The following is a 21952-nucleotide window of genomic DNA, read 5'->3' as shown; positions in this document are numbered from 1 at the left end:
CTTGGCTGTGTGTTTGCAGAACTAATTTTCCACATGCTGTGTGAGTAACTCCTAGAAGTTGTTTCAGTTTGAAGATGCATTGCTGTCTTCTTAAAATTTCATATTGAAGTTAGATGTTAAGAATTCCTAGGCCTGATTTTCATGCCATCACATTAAATTCGTGCCCGTTGCAGCGCCACTGTAATCAGTGGCATTGCCTCCAAGTAAAACTATCATAACAGAGTGGGAAATCAAGGCCTTCCACTTGTCATTAATGTTTTATTTCACTTTAACAATCATTTCTTTTTTTTTAAGATGTATCAAACCACAACTCAAATCTTTTGCGCTAGGCATTTATACTTTGGCAATAAGAGTTCTTGGTAAGTTTGGTTCTACATTTCATCTCATTTGGATACACTGTAGTACTGTATCATATTGTTAATAAATATATAAAATTAATAATATTTTACGCAAAAGTCACATTAATGCTCTTTGTTTGTTTAATACTTAAAGCAGGAGTCCCAGCCCCAGTATATTTTGGAGTGTCAATAGACACCACTTGCCTGAAATGGGGAAGCAAAAGGTGTGGGGGAAGAGGAGCGTGTAGACTATATGATTCTAATGCATTTAGGTAAGAGATGTGGTGAATTCATTCTTTCAGTTCACATATTTTAACTATGTTTACACACTGAGGGCTAGAGCTGGTAGAAAATTACCGGTCAAAACTTTTTTGGCTGGACAGTTGGGTTTTTAATTAAACAAAAATTATCATGGAAGGTATCTGCTTTTCTTGAAAGCAAAAACCAGAAAAGTGTGTGTGTGTGTGGGGGGGGAATGATGGAAAATCAAAAATCTTTTGGCTTGGGGCTATTTGGGGCTGAAACTTTTCAGTTGGGGGCACTTTGTGACTGATATTTATTGAGTCCCCCCTCTTTTTTATAGAAAGTTTAAATTTTCTTCAGAAACATCTCTTTCTCCCCCTTCCCCCTCCCCCCCCAGTTTTTTTTCCTACTAGCTCTAGCGCAGACCAGTCTCTGGTAGCTAATTGCTGCTGCACATTGGGACAATACAGAGCTGGATCACAACAAGGCATTATGACCAGGGAGCTACAAAAGCCTGTAACAAGGTGTGCTAGCTCTTTAAGGACCAGCCTAAGTTCAGTACAGGTACTGATTTCTTCCCAGGGCAGTGACATTCTCAGAGATGTTCTATGGAACAACATCTAGGAGTTAGAGACTAGAACAGCAAGAGATGCTGGGAAATGGGGTTGGCATATAATAGTCTCCTCCTTTCTGGTAAAAAGGGACCTGGAGGAAGCAGGGCTGCTGGTAGGTCTCACAACTGAGGAGACAAGAAGTTAGGTAAGGAGTAAGTCCTGTTTTGAATAGTCCTATGGAAAAAAAGAGAAAGATTAGGAACCTGGCTGGACTCCATTTTCATTTGGGGACTCCAGGTGTTTCTGTAAAACAGTAACAAATAATTATAATAGTTCATAATTATTAATAATAAATGCCTGCGTCACAGAAATGCCAGTCTTGTTGGTATCTCTGATGAAACTGCTAAGGCTTGAATTGGCTGCTGAAGAGTTGTAAACGTTCCTCTTGCCTTTAAAAATGATCTCTCCAGAAACTTCCCTCACTCTCTCCCACTGAAGGACATTGGTAGATTCAGTGTGTGGGAAGCTCATACTGCCACTGCCTATGCTGTACCTGATATATGGCTAAAACTCAGGGTGTTAAACAGCACCTTATATGAACACCATATTCATTCAGTTTTACCAATTTTATCGGAATTATAAATGACTCCCTTTTGCAGAGTTCTTTCAGATGTATCTGAGGCATTAATTGTGTACTACCTTTATGGAAGACTGATTGAGGTTCTTTTTTTATAGATACATATATTTGGGATTAACCGTGGTCTTGGGCACCATGTCCATTTTCTTGAGTATTGCGGTCCTTTTTGTCTTAAAGAAAAGATACATTCCACAAGACGAAAACATCGCAGCCAATGGAGGGAGAGGAATGGTCTCGGTACAAACCAGGAAAGATAATTTTGTCAATAGCGACTATTTAATTCAGACAACCTACTGGCCAGAAAAGGAAACTCGACTTTAGGAAAATTGATTTTTTGCGGGGGATTTTGACCAGCAGGGGAGCTCCATACAGAAATCCATCCTAAGTGAACATGTTTGAGTGGGTGGATGTAATTGAGCATCCATTTTGAAAATGTTCACCTTTATCCAAGTTTGACTGTAAAAAATCTTCTTAGAATGTGTATAGGTCTGAAAATACAGTTCAACATTTGTCTTAAAAATATGGGGTGAAATTCACTCTTCTCCACACAAAACCCAGGTAACGGACTCTTTGCAGGGAATTAAGTGGGTGTTCTGGAGATGCCGTTCACTTCTTAACCTGAAGGCAGGCAGTATGGCTGCTGCAGAGATCCTCCTCAGCAACTCTTCTAGTTTTCAGTTGGAATGGGAATGCTGCCCCTTTGTATCTTAGTGATCTCTTCCACGTTGACCTATAAGGAGTGGGCGTAGAAATACCCTTCATGGTACACAAGGGACATAGAGACCCCTTCCATGGATGCTTGCCCATAAATGCCCCATACAACCAACCCAATTGAAACAGTTAAGTAGTGTCTTGGGCTTTCTGTGAGGCTCTCTACACCAAGGTAAATTCCATCCATGATGTTTTGACTGTTCAGTGTTGTGGTTAGGAATTCCTTCTCAAATTTACTCATGCAACCTCTGTTAAATCATGGCATCAATAACAAAAAAGTTGTCACTAGTAAAACCACTACTTTGTGGTTTCATGTGACTCTGCCAAAGGAAATTTGAATTAAGGATACAGCTATTCTATGTTTTACATGGTTTCTTGCTGCTTGCTAACACTCAATGACTGTGTAATTCCATACCTTTTTTATACAATGTAATAAGCAAGATGATATAACATGATAAAACAATGATCCTTTGGGAATAATAAAATAAATCCTAAGAGCAGCAGTCTTTGTTTATTTCCTTTTATTTATGTGTTTTAATGTATTTAATTCTTCAGGGCAGAAATGTGTCTAAGCATCTAGTTTGATTTTTTTTCTTGGTTTTGGTTATATTTGTTCCTTGTTATGTTTGTGAATAGGGAGAACTGGATGAATGTTAATATCTGTGTTAAACGTGGAACAAGGTACTCTAAAGGGTTTACTGAAAATACCACTCCAGCCGATATCCTTTAAAGGAATAAATGCCTTTAGAGTGCCCAGTGACAGATATTCTGTAGCTTTGGGTCATATTATTTGCAACATAAGATCACATCACATGACTGTAATCACATGGGAACTGAGTCTCAAGGGTGAGTCTGTTAGATTAGAGTGGTACCCTGGCTCATCAGACTCTATTCCTGAGGGCATTCTGCTCCCAAAAATAAAAAATTCTGTACACAATATTTTAAAATTCTTCAAAATCCTGCAAGTTTTATTTGTCAATAAATAAATGCAGAGGCTCCAGCATGGCGGTGGGAACCACTGGCTGTATGGAGGTGGGGATCACCCTGCAGCCTCCACACACTCCACCCCGGGGCACAGACTCAGTGGTGAGGCTGCACCCAACCGTGATACAGCACAAGGCCTGGGCCTACCCCAGAAACACCCTTGAGCCCTGCTGCCCCCCACCAGGTGTGGGACAGGCAGGCTCAACCAAGCAGGATCCAAGTGTGGAGGGGTTCAGTGCGGGGGGATTCAGGTGTGGGATGAGAGGGTTCTGTGTGGGACTATCTAGGTGCAGGCAGCTCAGTGGGGGTCTAGGTGTGGGGGATCTGGATGCACAGAGGCTTGTTGAGGTGGTTCTAGGTGCAGGGGCCATGGGACTCTGCAGGGGCTTCCAAGTGAAAGTGGTTGGGGTTCAGTGGAGGGGTCTGGGTGTGGGGTCCTCAGTGGGGGTGTCTGGGTGCTGGAGGAGTGGGGCTTGGTGGGGCGGGGGTCTGGGTGCAGCTAGGTGAAGGTCAGTGGTGTGGGGATCTGAGTGTGGAGGTTCCGGGGGTACAGAGGGATGGGGCTCATCAGGATGGGGCTTTGAGTGCAGGGAGCTCAGTGGGCAGTAGTCTGGGTGCAGGGAGATTTCAGGTTCAGTGGGGTGGGGTGGGGTTCAGGTATGGAAGGCTAGGGGGATTCTGGGTGTATGGGGTGAGGCTTGTTGTGAATGTCTGGATATGGAAGGTCCAGAAGCATGGGGGAGCAGCTTTCTCTACAGTGACCCCCTCAACTGCCACAGCTGAGGAGTGATGGGGGCAGGAAGCAATGGAGGATGCTGAGCTTCCTGCAGCTGGGGGAGGTTTCTGGGAGTTAGTCGGACTCATCCCCGGCCACTTCTTGCAGGGGAAGAGGAAGTCCCGTCTTCTCCTGCCTCCAGCCCAGCCAGGGTAGGAGCCATTGGCTGGGGTGTCTACAGCTCTGCGGTGATTTACCTCTCTGCTGGCTGCTCTGCGTGCCCGAAACAATGAACCTGCACAGCTAGGGACTGGCGTGTGATTGCTCTTGCAGATTCCCTTTGCCTCCCTGTCAGAAAGTCATTTTTCTGTGAGGAAGCAAAGAAATCTGCAGGGGACATGAATTCTGCGCATGCACAGTGGCACAGAATTCCCCCAGGATGTTGACTCCCCAGGCAAAATCATGGCAAAGTTGATACAGCATAATTAATACCAGCCACCATGATTTTATAAAAAATATGTCTTGTCTGATAAACTTGATATTGTTTTTTGATAATAGGTTTCAGAGTAACAGCCATGTTAGTCTGTATTCGCAAAAAGAAAAGGAGTACTTGTGGCACCTTAGAGACTAACCAATTTATTTGAGCATAAGCTTTCGTGAGCTACAGCTCACTTCATTGGATGCATACTGTGGAAAGTGTAGAAGATCTTTTTATACACACAAAGCATGAAAAAATACTTCCCCCCACCCCACTCTCCTGCTGGTAATAGCTTATCTAAAGTGATCGCTCTCCTTACAATGTGTATGATAATCAAGGTGGGCCATTTCCAGCACAAATCCAGGGTTTAACAAGAACGTCTGGGGGGGGGGGTAGGAAAAAACAAGGGGAAATAGGTTACCTTGCATAATGACTTAGACACTCCCAGTCTCTATTCAAGCCTAAGTTAATTGTATCCAATTTGCAAATGAATTCCAATTCAGCAGTCTCTCGCTGGAGTCTGGATTTGAAGTTTTTCTGTTGTAATATCGCAACTTTCATGTCTGTAATCGTGTGACGAGAGAGATTGAAGTGTTCTCCAACTGGTTTATGAATGTTATAATTCTTGACATCTGATTTGTGTCCATTTATTCTTTTAAGTAGAGACTGTCCAGTTTGACCAATGTACATGGCGGAGGGGCATTGCTGGCACATGATGGCATATATCACATTGGTGGATGTGCAGGTGAACAAGCCTCTGATAGTGTGGCTGATGTTATTAGGCCCTGTGATGGTGTCCCCTGAATAGATATGTGGGCACAGTTGGCAACGGACTTTGTTGCAAGGATAGGTTCCTTGGTTAGTGGTTCTGTTGTGTGGTATGTGGTTGCTGGTGAGTATTTGCTTCAGGTTGGGGGGCTGTCTGTAGGCAAGGACTGGCCTGTCTCCCAAGATTTGTTAGAGTGTTGGGTCATCCTTCAGGATACGCTGTAGATCCTTAATAATGCGTTGGAGGTGTTTTAGTTGGGGGCTGAAGGTGACGGCTAGTGGCGTTCTGTTATTTTCTTTGTTAGGCCTGTCCTGTAGTAGGTGACTTCTGGGAACTCTTCTGGCTCTATCAGTCTGTTTCTTCACTTCCGCAGGTGGGTACTGTAGTTTTAAGAATGCTTGATAGAGATCTTGTAGGTGTTTGTCTCTGTCTGAGGGGTTGGAGCAAATGCGGATGTATCGCAGAGCTTGGGGGAGAGAAAACCTGGATTTGTGCTGGAAATGGCCCAACTTGATTATCATACACATTGTAAGGAGAGTGATCACTTTAGATAAGCTATTACCAGCAAGAGAGTGGGGTTGGGGGAGGTATTTTTTCATGCTTTGTGTGTATAAAAAGATCTTCTACACTTTCCACAGTATGCATCCGATGAAGTGAGCTGTAGCTCACGAAAGCTTGTGCTCAAATAAATTGGTTAGTCTCTAAGGTGCCACAAGTACTCCTTTTCTTTTTTTGATGATGTTACACATATAGTTGGCAAAAGTAACTTTTAACATAATATACTTAGACTTTTGTAACACCTTTGCTTTAGTACTGCATGACAATGTGATTTAAAAAAAACACTACACAAAATGGATCCAGCACATATTATATGGATTAAAATCTGACTGACTGAAGAATTTCAAAAAGTAATTGTAAACAGGGAATGATCATCTCATGGAGCATATCTAGTGGGGTCTTGCTGGAATCTGGTCTTGGGCCAGTGATATTCAATATGTTTTCTTCCAAATAATTGTTAAAGATAATTGCTGATAAAGTTTGTAGATGCCCTAAAAATTGGAGGAGCACTAAATAATTATAAAGACAGTTGAGTTCTATGGAGTGATCTGGATTGTTCGGTAATCTGGGCTCACTTGAACAACACGCATATTAACACAGCTAAAAGCAAGGGCTAGGAACCAAGAATGTAGGTCACGCTTATAGGACGGAGTGACTGTACTGTGGAAAACAGTGACTCAGAAAAGGATTCTGGTGTCATGGTGAATAATCAACTGACCATGATCTCACAGTGTGACGTGGTGACGTGGACAACAAATGCAACCCTTGGATGCAGAAATGGGGGACTATTGAGTAGAAATAAAAAGGTGGTATAACCACAGTATATGACAATAGTGAGACAATTATTGAAATACTGTGTCAACTTCTGGAGCGCATACCTTAAAAAGGATGGTACAAATTGGAAATGGTTTAGGAAAGAGCTACAAGAATGATTCAAGGTCTAGAAAACTCTGCCCTACAGTGAGACACTCAAGAAGCTCAATCAAATTAGTTTATCAAAGAGAAGGTTAAAAGGCAAGTTGATCATGACCTCTAAATACCTACGTGGGGAGAAAATTTCTGATGCTAGAGGGATATTTAATCCATCAGACAAAGGCATAGCAAGAGGCAGTGCCTGGAAGATGAGGGTGGACAAATTCAAAATAGGAATCAGGCAAAATATTAAAAAATTAAGTAATTAATTTTATAGTGTGAGTAATTAAGCATTGGAATAACTGACTTAGGCATGTGGTGTATTCTCCATCACTCGATGTCTTTAAATCAAGATTGGATGTCTTTCTAAAAGATAACCTCGAGCTCAAACTGAAGTTATGGGCTTGATAAAGGAGTCAGTTAGTGAAATTCTATGGCCTGTTTTATGCAAGAGATCAGACTAAATTATTATAATGGTCCCTCCAGGTTTTTAAATCTCTGGATGATATCCTGGACCTTTTGAAGTCAATGGGAGTTTTGCCATTCACTTCAGCAGGGCCAGGAATTCACCCTCTGAATCTACTGTCCAGTGCTCAGAGTAACAGCCGTGTTAGTCTGTATTCGCAAAAAGAGAAGGAGTACTTGTGGCACCTTAGAGAATAACCAATTTATTTGAGCATAAGCTTTCGTGAGCTACAGCTCACTTCATCAGATGAAGTGAGCTGTAGCTCACGAAAGCTTATGCTCAAATAAATTGGTTATTCTCTAAGGTGCCACAAGTACTCCTTTTCTTTGTCCAGTGCTGTTATGCTAAGATGAATGAAGATGAATGAAGGCGTGAATTTAGGTCCTGATCCTAGAAAGTGCTCAGCACTTTTAACACCCAATAACTATATATATATATAATTTCTCTGTACTGAGATGCTGAGAGAGATTGGGTACAAAGAATGAGAATCGGGGTCTGTGCTGCTATGTAGGTGGGAAGTAGCTCCCACTACTGGCAACTCACTATATTTTAAACAGGAGGCTGGAGACATCTATTTTATTAAGAAAAATGTCTTGATGCCCCTTCCTCTTTCTCCCCATACAGATACATGATCAAGTCAATGAACCAAATTCGTCCCTAGTTTCACTCTGCTGACTGCCTAACAAGGCAGTCACTGGAATACGCTGTGTGGGAAATGCACCAAAATATCAGGAACACCAAAATGTTTCTGAAATGAACATATAATCAGCTTGTGAAGCTTTTCGAGAAGACTCTTAATTGTTTAACATTTTCTTCTATGTTATCCATTTTCTGAGTTTGTTTCTGACAGCCAGATTCTAACATTAAGAGCATCAACCAGTCAGTACAGATGGAGAAGATTTGACTTCCCTGCATGAGTTAACTTTTCAGGCTCAATGGATCCTTTGTTTAAGGATTAGTGGTCTGAGAATAAAAATGGCTTCAAAACAGAGCTGCTTAGTTCAGTGTTCCCTTGTTGCCTGACTACAGACGGCTATTGCTAAGCTACCAACTGCTATTGGTAGCTACTTCTACTGGCAGGAGTCTGTTGCCGCCTTCCAGTTGGAGGATTCTGCAAATAGCTACTGCTATAAAGGTGACTTCTAGTGCGGTTTTTCTAGTTCGCTCATGCTTCAGGTATAGTCAGATGTTGCTAACATCTCAGTTTTAAGATTATGGTGATTTTGTGGTCACATGCCAATTATTTCCCTTAACATATGTAAACTGTGATTTTTGTAAGAGGATTGGGGTGAGGGAAAAGGCTGAGACATATTTTTTGGTCAAGGATGGGAATATTTGGTTATACCACAGTGCTTTCCGTTTTTCCATTTTATTAATAATGGACCATCCTCAACACTTCTGGCTCAGGTAGGCAACTCATAGCATGGATGCTTGGACAGATGTTTTGTACCTAGATAAAAGATAAGTAACTTAGTTTTACAGTAAGAAACTTCATGAGATTTCCCCTAGCCATGTATAAAATAGGAGAAAGGGGGTTCATTCTTTGCCCTTTCATTTCAGAACAAATGGCAGATTTTTAATGTACAGAGGACCGGGCACACTTTTTGAGATCAATTGCTTTGGAAGCATTTATTAATCTGAGGAAACCAAGGAAATACTTTTCCTTCCCTCAAAAAACAAGCAAACAAAAATCCACCACAAGCAGAGAAACAACAACCCAATTTGTTTCCCCTAAAGCTCAATAATTTCCCATCTGGAGAACGTATTTCGCTTCGTCCATAGCTTCCTAAGTGTTGTGGCTTCCTACGCCACATGGAGTTTAAAGAAAAAAAAATCACTGGTTGTTGATACTGAAGTTGGAGACAGGTCCAATGGTAAAAGATTGACATTTGAGACCTACAGGTGGAAGACTCCACCTTCTTGTGGGGTGACATAAAAGAAAAGGAAATACTGTGCTATGAATATATCACAGTGCCTTTGGGAAAAGCGGTGGAGCCAATTGCATGTCTGAAGAAGAGGGAGGGCTCTTGTGGATGCACTGTGAGGAGTTTGTATTATGTAACACTAGTATCTTTTTGTTCACACCAGCAGAAACCCTTTCTCCCACCCTGCAATAAATTAATGAGGTACCAGGTGTAATGAGGTATAAAATCTTCTAGACCATTGGAGCAGGCCAACTGCTTTAAAGTAAACATGCAGAAGCTGGAAGGTTAATCCCTCATGCCCAGCTGTGAACACCAGCAACAACACATGAAGAAGGACTACCCCTTGGAAGAGAGGAAGAAACCATATCTCCACCAGACCCATGAATCAGGATCTTCTGCATGTGTTTGGGTCCATTTGACTAAATTGTGAGCACGTGCTTAAATCCATTGATTTCAATGGCCATGTGCGTATTTAAATCAGGGTCTAAGCTGCACGGAGATAACATGAAATTTACTTCGGGGATGAACTGGTAACACTCTATCACATCTTTTCTCTGTACTATAAAGAGAGCTCCCCTGAACTCATGGCTGATGTGGAGATATTGATTACTTAATTCTGACTAAGCTACCTGTGGTTCTGCACAGAAAGCTAAAGATATAAAAATAGACTAAAATATCGAGCAGAGTCCGAATCTTCCTCTGGGACAGCAACGGGAATCAGAAAAGAGTTCCGCAATGGAGAAAAGTAGGCGAGGTGGAGTTTCTGAGAGTACCACTCATGAAGTCCTCCTGCTCCTTAATTTACCACCTTCAGTGGGCTTCTAAACATATTAAACAAAACCTTCCAAGCTTCACTTTTCTCCTTTCATTAATGCTTTTGAATTGACCTGCTGTGCAGCTCCTGTACAAGCTTCTACCTTTTTCTGCATGGTATATCTTGCACTACAGACACTAAAGTTGGTATTTAAAAGCAGTGCTGTAGTCCTGGTTGGGAAGATAACATTCAAAATGAGAAATGTATGTAAACTGGTGCAGTCAGTCACTCTGAGAGCCTGAAACGAGAGGCGCAAACTGCCACCTCAAAGGGATGTTAAAGGCAAAGCCTAACGATAATAACCTAAATGTCAATGTAGCTTAGTGATGTCAGCAGGTAAAAGAAGATCCATGCTAACTTTATTAAGGGCTACATAGTCTGTAGTGTGTGGGATCTCATTTGGGTGTCATGCATAGGTGGAGATTGGGCGTAGATACAAATCGCATGTGTTAAAACCACCAAAGTCTTCTCTGTTTTGGATAAAATTCTGTCTGGCAAGCAGGCCCGATCTACTGCAGGAGCACCTTTTCAAATCAAATGCAATGCTGTTCTTCATATCCTTGAAATGGCCCGGATAATTGGCAGGGATAAGCCGGTGAAGATCCGCTCCAAAGGGACTATACACATACTTAAGATGACCTAAATATACCACCGTTCTGGGTTTGCCAGTGCTGTTAACAGCACTGAAACACAAACCTAAACACTCTCCTTAGCATGACAGTTCCTTGTTTTCTTGTCCCTGTACCTAGCAACACCCATTTTACCCTCTTCTAGTCCTTGACTGGAGTTAATAGGGCCTAGAGGACCTGATATCAGCCCGAGTCAGCAAAATATATTTTATCTGCAGTTAGGAACTACAGAAAGCAGTTAAATACAATAGACAAAAACAACACTGTATGCTATCAAACTGCCTCAGGGCTGAAGTAACATTCAGAATCATAGCCTTTGAAAAGAAATTCAAACTTTTGCTTTCTTTCCTTTTCCCCCTTTATTTTAGTTTACAGCTATATTAAGATTGGATCATCCACTATGTAAAGGCAAGAGGAGTACTCTTCTGTCTCAGGAAAATGGGAGGTTCACAAAACAGATTATAAATGCAGAATTCCATTCTAAGCATGCTCTACCTATGTTATTTTAATCTTGTAGTATGCAAGCATTTTGGGACTGGGAAAAGAAGATGGAACTGTCCAGAGACAGAGGATTAAAGCAATGTTCCTAAACTGCCGTTTCTATTTGCCTAGTAAAATGACCATGCTGGAAAGTTAATGAGTCAACTGATAAGATCAGAACAGCCTTGTTTAAGGAGAGGATCCACTTTTTTTCAACAATTGAAGTGATGAAGTAGCTGCTGCTGTGCTGGATACATAATCTAGGTAGGCACTTTTTAAATTTTATTTTTACTTCCCTTTGAATTTCAGATTAGACATTTAGGATCAATCTCTGTTTAAAACACCCTTTGATTAAGTACAATGCTAGCCATTAAAATATTGCCATTTACTGGTTGAAGATAATTAGCATTACCATGGCATTAGTGGTATTTCTGATGCTAAATTGTACATGAAAAGCCCAATTACTTTCATACGGTAAATGTCAACAATTTAATGATCACCACTGTACATACACATACATGATATGTAGATATAGATATAGTTTACGTATACATAAATAAATGTTGGGAGGGAGTATACTGTTGTCATTAAAAAGTCCATTATACAGATACAGCTATATAGATGATATAGATATCACTGCTTATTTCATGAGTAATGCAAGCAGGACTTAGCCCTGCAGAGTACTCAAAAGTAATCAAAATATTATTAATTCTTCATATTTTGGAAGCTGAGAATTAAAACGGTATTTTTTCATTTGTTTTAATGTATTCAGAAATCAATGAGACTATTAGTTTAGCTCCTCCTCTGGTGTAAATCAATGTGCTTCCTTTAACTTCTGCACAGGACCTGGCCCATTATATTTCATCTGGTATTATATTGCATGCTGGTACTGCCTTTTTAAAATGACTCAAGTAGAAACACTAGCCAAAAACCTAATAAGTGTAGTTTCTTTGTGGAATTGTAAGTGTTTCTTTTGACATTTTGGAATGTCTCCTTTCTGTTAATTTGTAACTACTGTATTATCTTGATCTTTGCAAACTAATTAAATGTTATCCAGGATAAATATATGTGATGCTCTTCTTATCCATTGTGATTTGATGTAAGAAAGAATGGGAAGCCAAACTGAATTCCTGAATGTTTTTATATTATTAAATGTAAAATTTAACCCCATGCAGAGAGGCAACACAGAGTGCTCCACTTCTGTTTCATCTAAGTCCTCAAAATAGGGCTTATGTGATGCAGAAGCTTTGGGCCGGCCCTCTGTTCATTGGTGAATTTCATCTTATGGATATGACCTGCCAGGTGCTGAGTGTCTAATGTGATGTGGGGAAAGCTCTTAACTCCAACTGAAGTAAATGGTCCATATAGTTTAGTCCCAAGATCTTACATTATACCTTGAGAACTGAGCCTCAATAGATGTACTTATCAAACACAAAAATGAGCTCTTTATATTTTCTTACTGTCACAAATGATATATGCTATCAATCAGGTCCTTACACAAATGCAATGGGAAATGAATCTACAGACACAGATCTGTGAAAAACAGTGAGAACATCACTGGAACAATGTTAAACCCCCACTGGTATCATTTGCTTACTTTGAATTGCAGTCTAAGTGAGCTTGTTATGTATGCACCTGGTTGTATGCTTGTGACAAATTTTAATGCTTTAGTTATTCTTTTCCCCTGCACCCTTACTTGAAAAATGCAATGACCATAGGCCATTGATCTGCTAGAATGGAGTCATGTACGTAAACAGCAATGTCTGGTGAGAGATGATGCAACTAATTGAAATGCTCCTGGGCAAATCCATTAAAGTCACCTCTCTGTGTTTCCTTTTTGGTAAAATGAACACTTCGAATCTTGCTAAAGTTGAGGAAGAGACACTGATATGGCTATCCAAGCAAATGGCAAGATAATGCATCAGGCTAGATCTTCAGCTGGTGTAATCAACATAGCTCCATTAAGATCATTAGACTACATTTATTTATACTGGCTGATAGCCTGGCACATTGTGTGGAAATAGAGGAGATATAATCACTTTTCATTTGAATTTTGAGTTGAATTTCTCAATTAAGATGAGCTGCCTAGAAAAAATGATTTTGTATGATGGTTGATGAAGAAGTACTTTACAGGTATGTGTTTAGGTCTACTATCAGAGCCTGTTACCGATCATGTACCAATCTACTCACATTCCTGGGAATGGGAATGACATTTATACATTGAGGCCAAGATTCTGGGTGCAATTGAGACACCTTACAGAGCCTGATTTTCAGAAAGTGCTGAAAATGCAGCTCCTGCAAGGTATCTCAGAATGTGTACCCAAAATCATTAATCAATTCTGAAAATCTAGGTCTGAGATTTTTGCAGAAGAAAACAAATAATTTATAATAGTGTCTAAGGAATAGGCCTATTAATTCTAAATAAGAGTGAAGTTAAAAGTAAAAGACTTAGGTAATAGATTTGCTGTGAATAGCAATATAGCTGCTATTTTTTACCATATGAAATGTTTTGGTTCAGATTAATACCTGCAGCAAATTTGCCTTTGGTCTTTTTTCCTAACATCATGAGGTCAGGGAACCCACCCAGCACCCAAATTCTTTGCACATGAGCTAGGGTCAGCCAAGTTCAGCAGAATGCGCATGGCAGCAGGTCTAACCCTTGGCCCCTCCACACAGCTTCTCCTGCAATGTTGACGCCACCTTTTTTTCCCCCGGCCCCTTCTGTAGCATCAGGAGCAGAGGTGTTATCTATCCCCGGCCAAAAGTAGCTACCGCGGCTTCCTTCCTGGGCTTCTGTCTCAAAATACTTCAGAGTATCAAGGGCTCTTGAGGACTCCATCACTGACTTGTCCAGCTACACTAAGCCAGCTGCCTCCATTGCTCCTAAAATCTTCCCAGCACCCTTTCCCCAACCTCCTGCCGGACTAGGAAGTGTATTCACTGAAGCTGCACCATTGCAGCGTTTTAAGTGTAGACAAGCTCTAAGGCTTGATCCTAAACCTTTCAAGTGAATGGGAGTTTTCCATTGATGTGAACGGGAGTTGTATCAAACCAATGGGCATTTCTGAAAACTTTGCCCATAGTCTTCTGTGGTATGACCCAGGGCAGAGATACTTGAAAATGCTACTGGCTTTTCCCGAAGGGAGGGAAGGTTCAGCCAACTTTCACAAATCTGTTCCAGCTGCACTATTGGAATTGTTGATCTCTACACTTTTTCTTTCTTTCATCCTCAACTCTCAAGGGGACCAGGAAAGGTGAAGCGAGTTGATTTTGGTACTGTATGATTTTTGTGTTCTGGCTTGGGACTATTAGTTCTAATACTCCAACCTCCTTGTTCTATTGAAAAACGCACTTCTGAACTTGTTTGTTTCAATGGATTCACTCTTTTATGGAGCTCGGTGACAGCATATGGGTATTCCTTCATGGATCCAATTACAGGTCAGGGCCTTGTTCCATTTTCTAATTGGAGTAGTATATGCCAGCAAGTGTTTTCTTTCTTTAAATAAGGTTTATGATTTGCAAAAAAATATGACTTCCACTAATTTTTGTGGGATAAAATATTCCCATATCATTATTATTACTCACCTAGCTCTAAAACATACAACACAGCAGAGAACACAAAATGGAATATGTGCACTGCATCGCAATAAAAACAAATAAAACCTAATCCGCCTAACTAATCTTTAATAAACAATAAACAATTCTATTGTTTTAAGGAGGGGGAAATCTTGCCCTCTCCTCCAAAGCTGCAGCATGCTCGGTGACCCACAGCAGAACTTGTGTGATTCTATGAACTGGTAGTGGAAAGATTAAGAACATGTCTGCAGAATACTGTTTTTAAGGATTACCTGCACATCAGCACAGAATGGGGCTTTGGAGATATGCTGGACTAGAGGAAGATCAGACAAATTGCCAAGCAGATCCATGACCATGTAGATCCACTGGCCATTTCCTCTGCAAATGGGGTATGCATGCATGTGCACAGCTGCTGCAGCCCAGCCCCTACAGAATTCCCCAGATTACTCAGGCTGTACATTAGGGACGGAAATTTTTATCCCTGCAGTTTAGTCCAAATAACAATTCTGTACCACTAACTCAATATGTAACTGTGACCCAAGAACCTCTGGATACCAATTGGCAGAGGACTCTGGACATATAGGGGAACAGGGATGCCTGGGATCCACCAAAATAATGTCATGTAAGGTCTCTAACAAAAGCCTGTGTCACACTAGTCATCATAATCATTGTGAGATGTATGTATGGAGAATATGTGAGGAGTTATTTATCTACACTGAAAATTGTTCTCTACGTCTGTAGTTAAAAACAGCTCACTCAAAGGTAGCATGTCTTGAGACATCCTCCCCAGAAAGGGGGTGGGAGACACTTATCTCCGCGGTGGGGGGGGAACCATTGTGTATTGTATGTCATACAATAGGAGTCTATTAGCATTCTAAGTCAAAAGCAAATGAAGAGCAGGTGGAGACTTAAGAAGGAAACTGACAAGAAGAGGTAAACAGAGGGGGCTAGCTTGAGGTGAACCTCAAAGGTCTGTTCTGGTATATTTGAGGATGCAAAGACACACCCTGGTATCCTTCACCTAGGAAGTAAACTGACAATGAGTTTGCTTAGTGAAAAGGGATCTCAATCAGGAGTGGTTGGAAATGCTGGAGAGAACTTTGAGTGAGATAAACTTCTTTAGACAGAAGGATAACTTGTTAGTTACCTTTGGGCTTTAAAATGCATATTATGGCCGTGGTTTATATGTCACCATTTGTTTCCATCTCTCATACTGCTTTTTATTTGAATCTCTATTTTTTCTAAATACATTCCCCTTAGTTTTAATAATTGATGTCAAATGCTGCAAGCATTACAGGAGCAGGGGGGAGGGGTCCAAGGGGCTGGTAAACTGTGGTAGTCTCTTCCTTTGGGAACAGAGAATATGGGATTCCTGTGGGTATCCAGTGATCAGGGGCTGAATACCACACTGGGAGACTTTGAAGGGCCTTTGGGGATGGGGTTAATCTGTTGTCAACCTGCAAGGCAAAGACAGGGCTGATGTAGCCCAGAGGACAGCACGTGAGCTGTGCTGGTTGTGTTAGGGAGCAGGTGGTTTTTTTTAATGCAGTTCCTCATTATTCTATGACATGAAATAGATGGAGTAATTCCCCTTCCCAAATTAATGTGAAGTCTTGAATTCATTGGATATTTTTGGTACACAAGGAACACAGGATACGCCCACTACCTTTTCATGTTGTTACTGGACTTGTTGCGATCCTGGTTATTTACATTCCAGCAAAGAATGTACTAAGCCTTGTGCCTCATTGAGCACCCAGCACACACAGCTATCTCAGAATTGCATAACCCTGTCTGACTTTGACCTTGTGTGAAATCCAGTCACTTTCTCTTGTAATCTCCTCTTACAAGTACAACTCTAGTGTAGTGGATACAGTGTTTGTAGCTGGTGTTTCAGTAAGCATGCCAGTTGTTCAGTGTTTGCTATGACTTACCCTTTTCTTGCTAATGTAACATATAGCTTGAGACTTAAAAACTTGCTTACAGTTGATGACACTTAGATGTTGATGGCTTTCACTTTTGCCATCAGTTTCAAAAGGTCTCCTTATGACACTTATATCCTATGTTTTCTTTTCCCATATGGACTTAATTTTCAGTGCCCCCAGTACTTTTTGTTATATATTATAGAGACGCTTTTCCCTTGCGAGAGCACTGCTCCCGTTCTTATTTACCAAACCCTTCGCTTGTCCCTATGTTGTGTTTATCCTCCCCATCTCTTTCCTTTCCTATTACAACGTCTCCTCCTCCACTTTCACAATGATCATTTTTGGGGTCCCTGACATAAATAAAACTCAACTTGCAATGTTCTTTATTTTGTGGCATTCATAAAATCTTAGTACAGAATCTCTCTCCCAACCCCCATTTAGTTCTATAAATGTGCAGCCACATTTTCATAACCATTCACTAATTTTTGGTGCCCAACACATGCCAGATTTTTAGCATTGCTGAGGCCCTGAAGTGCCAGTGGACTTGTCTACTGGGATACCATCTCCAGAGTATCTGTCCTAGTGGGAAATGCAGATTTTCAGTACATCTGAAAATAAAGTGCAAGTTATCTCTATTCAGAAACAATTAGTGACCACTTCTGAAAATGTTAGCCATGGTGTAAATCTTTTTAGGTGAAAGTTAGTTACAGATTTCTATTTCATTATTTCTGTGGAAGAAGCCCTGGATTTATTAGAATTTTCTCATGTTTTCTTGTACAAAACAGATAACCAATTCAAGGTAAGAAACCATGACAGTGGAAACGGATTCAAATGCTAATCACTCAAACCTGGAAGTGGAGCCTCCCCAACCTTTGGAAGATGGAGCAATCAAACAAGTACCAGTCAAAAAGAAAACTTCCTGTTGCACTGGCTTGAAGGTTCAGTGGATTACTTTTATTAATTACTGTTGTTATTTGTTAAGCATTGATAATATGTGTGTTCTTCTTCAAGGTACATAAGCAGGCATGGTTCTTTTCCCCACTATTTTTTTCACCCAATTAATAAAAGAATAGTAGGAGTTTTATTTAAAAAAACATATAAGCCAATAATAATAAATAAATAATATACGGCTCTTTTGTAGAGTTTTTCAACCGTGGATCTCAAATTGCTCCAAGAAGGAGGTCAGCATCTTTATCCCCATTTTACATATTTGGAAATTGAAGCACAGGGAGGAATGTGATTTACCCACTGTCACCCAGCAGACCAGTGGCAGAGCCAGGAATTGAACTGGGTCTACTGAGTCCCTGTCCTGATAGGCAAAGTTCAACAAGTCGGTTTGGCCAGACACTCAAGGTGTCAGGAAAATAATAATACTTAGCTGTTATTCACAGATCTCAAAGCACTTTACAAAGGAAGTAATTATCATTATCCTCATTTTACAGTAGGGAAACCGAGGCACAGGGAGGTGAAGTGACTTGCCCAAGGTCACCCAGCAGACTGCCATAACCAAAATAGAACCTGGATCTTCTGAGTCCTCGTCTGATGCTGTATCCACTAGATCACACTGCCTCACTTGAATTATTTAAAATCTTTGGCAAATAGGGCTGGAAAACTAATGAGAATTTTGCTTTCTTGTTAAAGGCATAGTATTTACTGCTTCTGGTTGAGCTGGAAGTACCATGAAATCAGGATTTCTTATGGTATAATGATGTGTCTGATTTCTGCCCAGGCTAGGCCCTTGGGTCAAATTCATACCTGCTGTAACTCCATTAAAGTCAATGGAGCTGCAACCAGCGATGAATTTAGTCCAATCAGAGGCCTGTAACAGAATTATAAAAATAAGTGAATCCACCTTTTTCACATATTCAAAATGGCTTGGTTCAAGTTTTCGGGCAAAGGTTAGCACATTCCTTTTTTGAGCTGAACCAGTTTTGCTACCCCTATATATCTCCAGTGGTAGTTGAACTGCTCTCAAAACTCTCATATCCCTGGGAGTCTCATTGGACCAGCTTCACCATTGGCATAAGCAGGCATGGAAGTCAGTGAGTTTGTATCCACTTATCCCAGTGGTGAGTGTGGCACAGAATGCTATAGAAACTAGAATTTAATAGACACAATAACTTTAATGTTTGGGATGGGCACAAATGTTTCAGTCACAATGAGAATCACGTCATCTTCCTATCAGACTTTGGAGTCCATTGCGGGGGGGAGGTGTCAGAACAGTTCCGCTAACTTCTTGCTTGTGTGGTGAGGTTTAAAACAGTTCAACTAACTTTTTTGTTCCTACTTTCGTGCTTATTTGCATTTCACGGCTTCAGTCTGGACCAGATGTAAAACTACTGAAAATAGTGGCCCCCACCCCAAAAATCTCAGAATTGTTGGACCCAGTAAATATGAAAATTCTTAGACTAAAGCCTGCTTCTGTAAGATTTTTTCAGTCAAATTTCTAGGCAAAACCAGCATCCAACTCCTTTTAAAAACATTTTCTCTTAGGATTTGCTTTGCTTGTCATCTGCTGCAGTAAATAGCATCATAAAGTTCAAAACGCAGTTTAATTTGTCCACTTATCTACTGTCAGGTTAAACAAGCTATTTTAACTTTTACCCTGAGGGCAATAGGCTTATTTGTTTGGGATTCAGTACAAAGCTGTTATGCTGAAATATCTGGATAATATTTAAACACTCCTAGACTGTCTTGTCATCATAAGCATGGTTTTATCTGCAATCATTGCAATATTTAATAGAGTTTGTGTGTCAAAGCAAAGTGTGTATTCAAATGCTCTTGTTTTAAACCTATAAAAAAGTCAAATACGAACATTTCCTTTGCAAAGGGGTACAACAAAAATATAATCCAAATACTTCAAACTACATCCAAACAGGGATGAGATTGCCAAAGAATCTGTACAAGACCTCCGAAAAAAAGGGATATTGTGAAGCTTGTGGCTAAGCCCAGTGTTGTAATACCAACACGATTTCTAACCTGGGGATCGACAATGTGGCTTAAAAAAAGTAATAACTGAATTGAAGCTAAGACTCATTGACAGTTTGCACTAGTTTCAGCAAGTGGCCTCTGACCAGCGCTCTTATTCTTGTTAATTATTAGTATTCTGGTAGCACCTCGAGGCCTCAAGGTTTCTTTAGTTAGTCTCAGTGTTGTGGATAGCTTGAAAATTGATGTTAGGTTTCAGTAGGGTAAGCTGTCTCTACTGAACTGGTTGCCATCTACAGATGGCTTTTAGGTTCAGCAGCACAAATTCTATTCTGGGGAGCCTTTGACCAGCAAAGCAAAGGAGGCCGTGCTTTCTGGATGCTGAAGCTGGCAATGCCATCCCTAAGCACGAACAAAGTTAGTTGCTGCTTTGGGCTGTCCCATGCACATGACTTCTCTCGATCACAGTGAGCCCAGAATGGGAAGAAAACACCTTCTGAAAGCCCAGAGGGAGCTTCTTGCAGGATCAAGACCTCATGTTGTGTTAGAAAAATCACATTTTCCCTATTGGAGTTTGATTAGTAAAATTAATTAAATTAAGATTTAATTCATACAGATTGTTCTATAGATTTAAGCTCTCTTGGTTTCTATATTATCAATGTCTCCTCCCTTACCTCCCACCTTCTGTCTTGATCTTTCCTCAGGTGTTTCTCGCTGCTTTGTCATTCAGCTACTTGTGCAAAACGTTATCTGGAACAATTATGAAAAGTTCCATCACTCAGATAGAAAGAAGATTTGATATTCCCTCCTCTGTAGCTGGCTTAATTGATGGAAGTTTTGAGATTGGTAATTGGTATTCCGTAACTAACAGTAAATTCCTCAGAGCAAATACAATGAACAGCATCTACTAGTAACGTTTTCTTTGCTTTTTTAGGTAATTTGCTGGTGCTGGCATTTGTAAGTTATTTTGGAGCCAAATTTCATAGACCAAAAATCATTGCTTTGGGGTGTTGTATTATGTCAGCTGGAAGTATTTTAACAGCAATGCCGCATTTCTTCATGGGATAGTAAGTATTCACTAAGGCTAATTTAGGTACCATAGCACTGGGATTCTATACCACTTTCTCCATTTTGTCAAACGAACACCACTGTGTTTTTAAAGTCTGGGATTATCAAAGGGCCTAAAACTAAATTAATATTCTGGATATCAGAATAAATATTCAAGCCAGGCAACTCCACACATACATTAGAACTGGTGGGAAATCCTTCCCCGGTCCTTTGTCAACTTTTTTTCAAAATGTCAACTTTTTCAAAAAATGTCAACTTTTTTTCAAAAATCAGAACCACCAAAATGTTTCAAATTTCAGCTAGAAATGTTTCGGTTTGGTTGGGTTGTAGGCTTTTGAGGAAAAGCAGACGTTTTCTGCAGAAAGTGGATACTTTCCATGTGAATTTATATTCCCTGAAAACCAAAATTTTCCACCAAAAACCAGTTTTAACAGAAAATTTTTCATCAGCCCTAGTGTGCATCATGCTGCTTTTCAAGACATTACTATGGCTAACTCTAAGGGAAGAGTCTAAGGGAAATTGCTGGGACTACTGAAGGGATGAGATATTGCTCAGTGTGGGGAAGGATGGTAGAGTCTGGCCTTAAACAGGGTTATTGCACGGAAGGTTAAAGTATGATGAATCACAACAATTTCAGTAGAATAATTATATTATAAAACTATTTCATATGATTTCTGTAACTGGGTATTTTTGTAGTTATGAACAGGACCCTGAGGCTCCATTCCAAGAAAGCACTTAAGCATGTGTGAAACTTGAAGTGTGGGAATAATCCAATGGAAGTCAGTGGGACTACTCCTGTGATTAAAGTGTTTCAGTGCTATATTGGGGCCTTAATCCAAAAAAAGTCGAAAAGCTGCATTCTACTCCAAGAGCGTGTTTGACTATGTTGTCCAATATCTTTAAAGTCCAACATGATGGTGTCTCCGTGGCAGCACAAACTCTAGTTCTTCAATAATTGCTCACAGTCATTTGTATGCTGGTAAAATGGAAGAGTAGAACGTGACAAATATGGGAATTCCCTGAAATATCCTGGGGCATATTATTGAATTAAGTTTAAGTATCTTTGAGGTCCACTGTATTAAAGGCAAAGTTTATGTATTATTGTGGTTCAGGATTGTGCATAACCTCTCTAGGGGGAAGATGTGATGTGAGGCCCGGGAGTTCAAAGGATTATACTGAAAATGTGCCAGACAAGGATGGACTTTTGGGACAAGAAGTGTGAAGTGGATTTCCTGGGGAATAGCT

The 21952-nt window shown here is 40.5% G+C and overlaps 2 protein-coding genes across 11 annotated transcripts in view; both read left to right on the top strand.

The window, feature by feature from the left end:
* Positions 1-2977, top strand: part of SLCO1C1 (solute carrier organic anion transporter family member 1C1) — a 47860-nt gene extending 44883 nt beyond the window's left edge. For 3 of the 5 annotated variants that reach the window (XM_074938003.1, XM_074937997.1, XM_074938010.1), the window contains 3 exons: positions 295-359; positions 493-610; positions 1871-2977. In XM_074938003.1, the coding sequence (XP_074794104.1) occupies positions 295-359; positions 493-610; positions 1871-2093 (406 nt within the window). In that variant the 3' untranslated portion in view covers positions 2094-2977. The remainder of the gene's footprint in view (positions 1-294; positions 360-492; positions 611-1870) is intronic. The other 2 variants (XM_074938024.1, XM_074938016.1) reach the window with 2 other exon arrangements.
* Positions 2978-8363: 5386 nt separating this feature from the next.
* Positions 8364-21952, top strand: part of LOC141976790 (solute carrier organic anion transporter family member 1B3-like) — a 56725-nt gene continuing 43136 nt past the window's right edge. For 2 of the 6 annotated variants that reach the window (XM_074937989.1, XM_074937957.1), the window contains exons 1-5: positions 8364-8500; positions 11346-11477; positions 17497-17649; positions 20344-20485; positions 20574-20706. In XM_074937989.1, coding sequence (XP_074794090.1) covers positions 17521-17649; positions 20344-20485; positions 20574-20706 — 404 coding nt within the window. In that variant the 5' untranslated portion in view covers positions 8364-8500; positions 11346-11477; positions 17497-17520. Of the gene's footprint in view, positions 8542-9453; positions 9717-11250; positions 11478-17496; positions 17650-20343; positions 20486-20573; positions 20707-21952 lie in introns of all 6 variants that reach the window. The other 4 variants (XM_074937980.1, XM_074937963.1, XM_074937977.1 and 1 more) reach the window with 4 other exon arrangements.

The sequence above is a fragment of the Natator depressus genome, chromosome 1 (genome assembly GCF_965152275.1).
Source record: "Natator depressus isolate rNatDep1 chromosome 1, rNatDep2.hap1, whole genome shotgun sequence".
Lineage (NCBI taxonomy): Eukaryota > Metazoa > Chordata > Testudines > Cheloniidae > Natator > Natator depressus.
The sequence above is the reverse complement of the archived record's forward strand: the minus strand, read 5'-3'. Positions and strand labels throughout refer to the sequence as shown.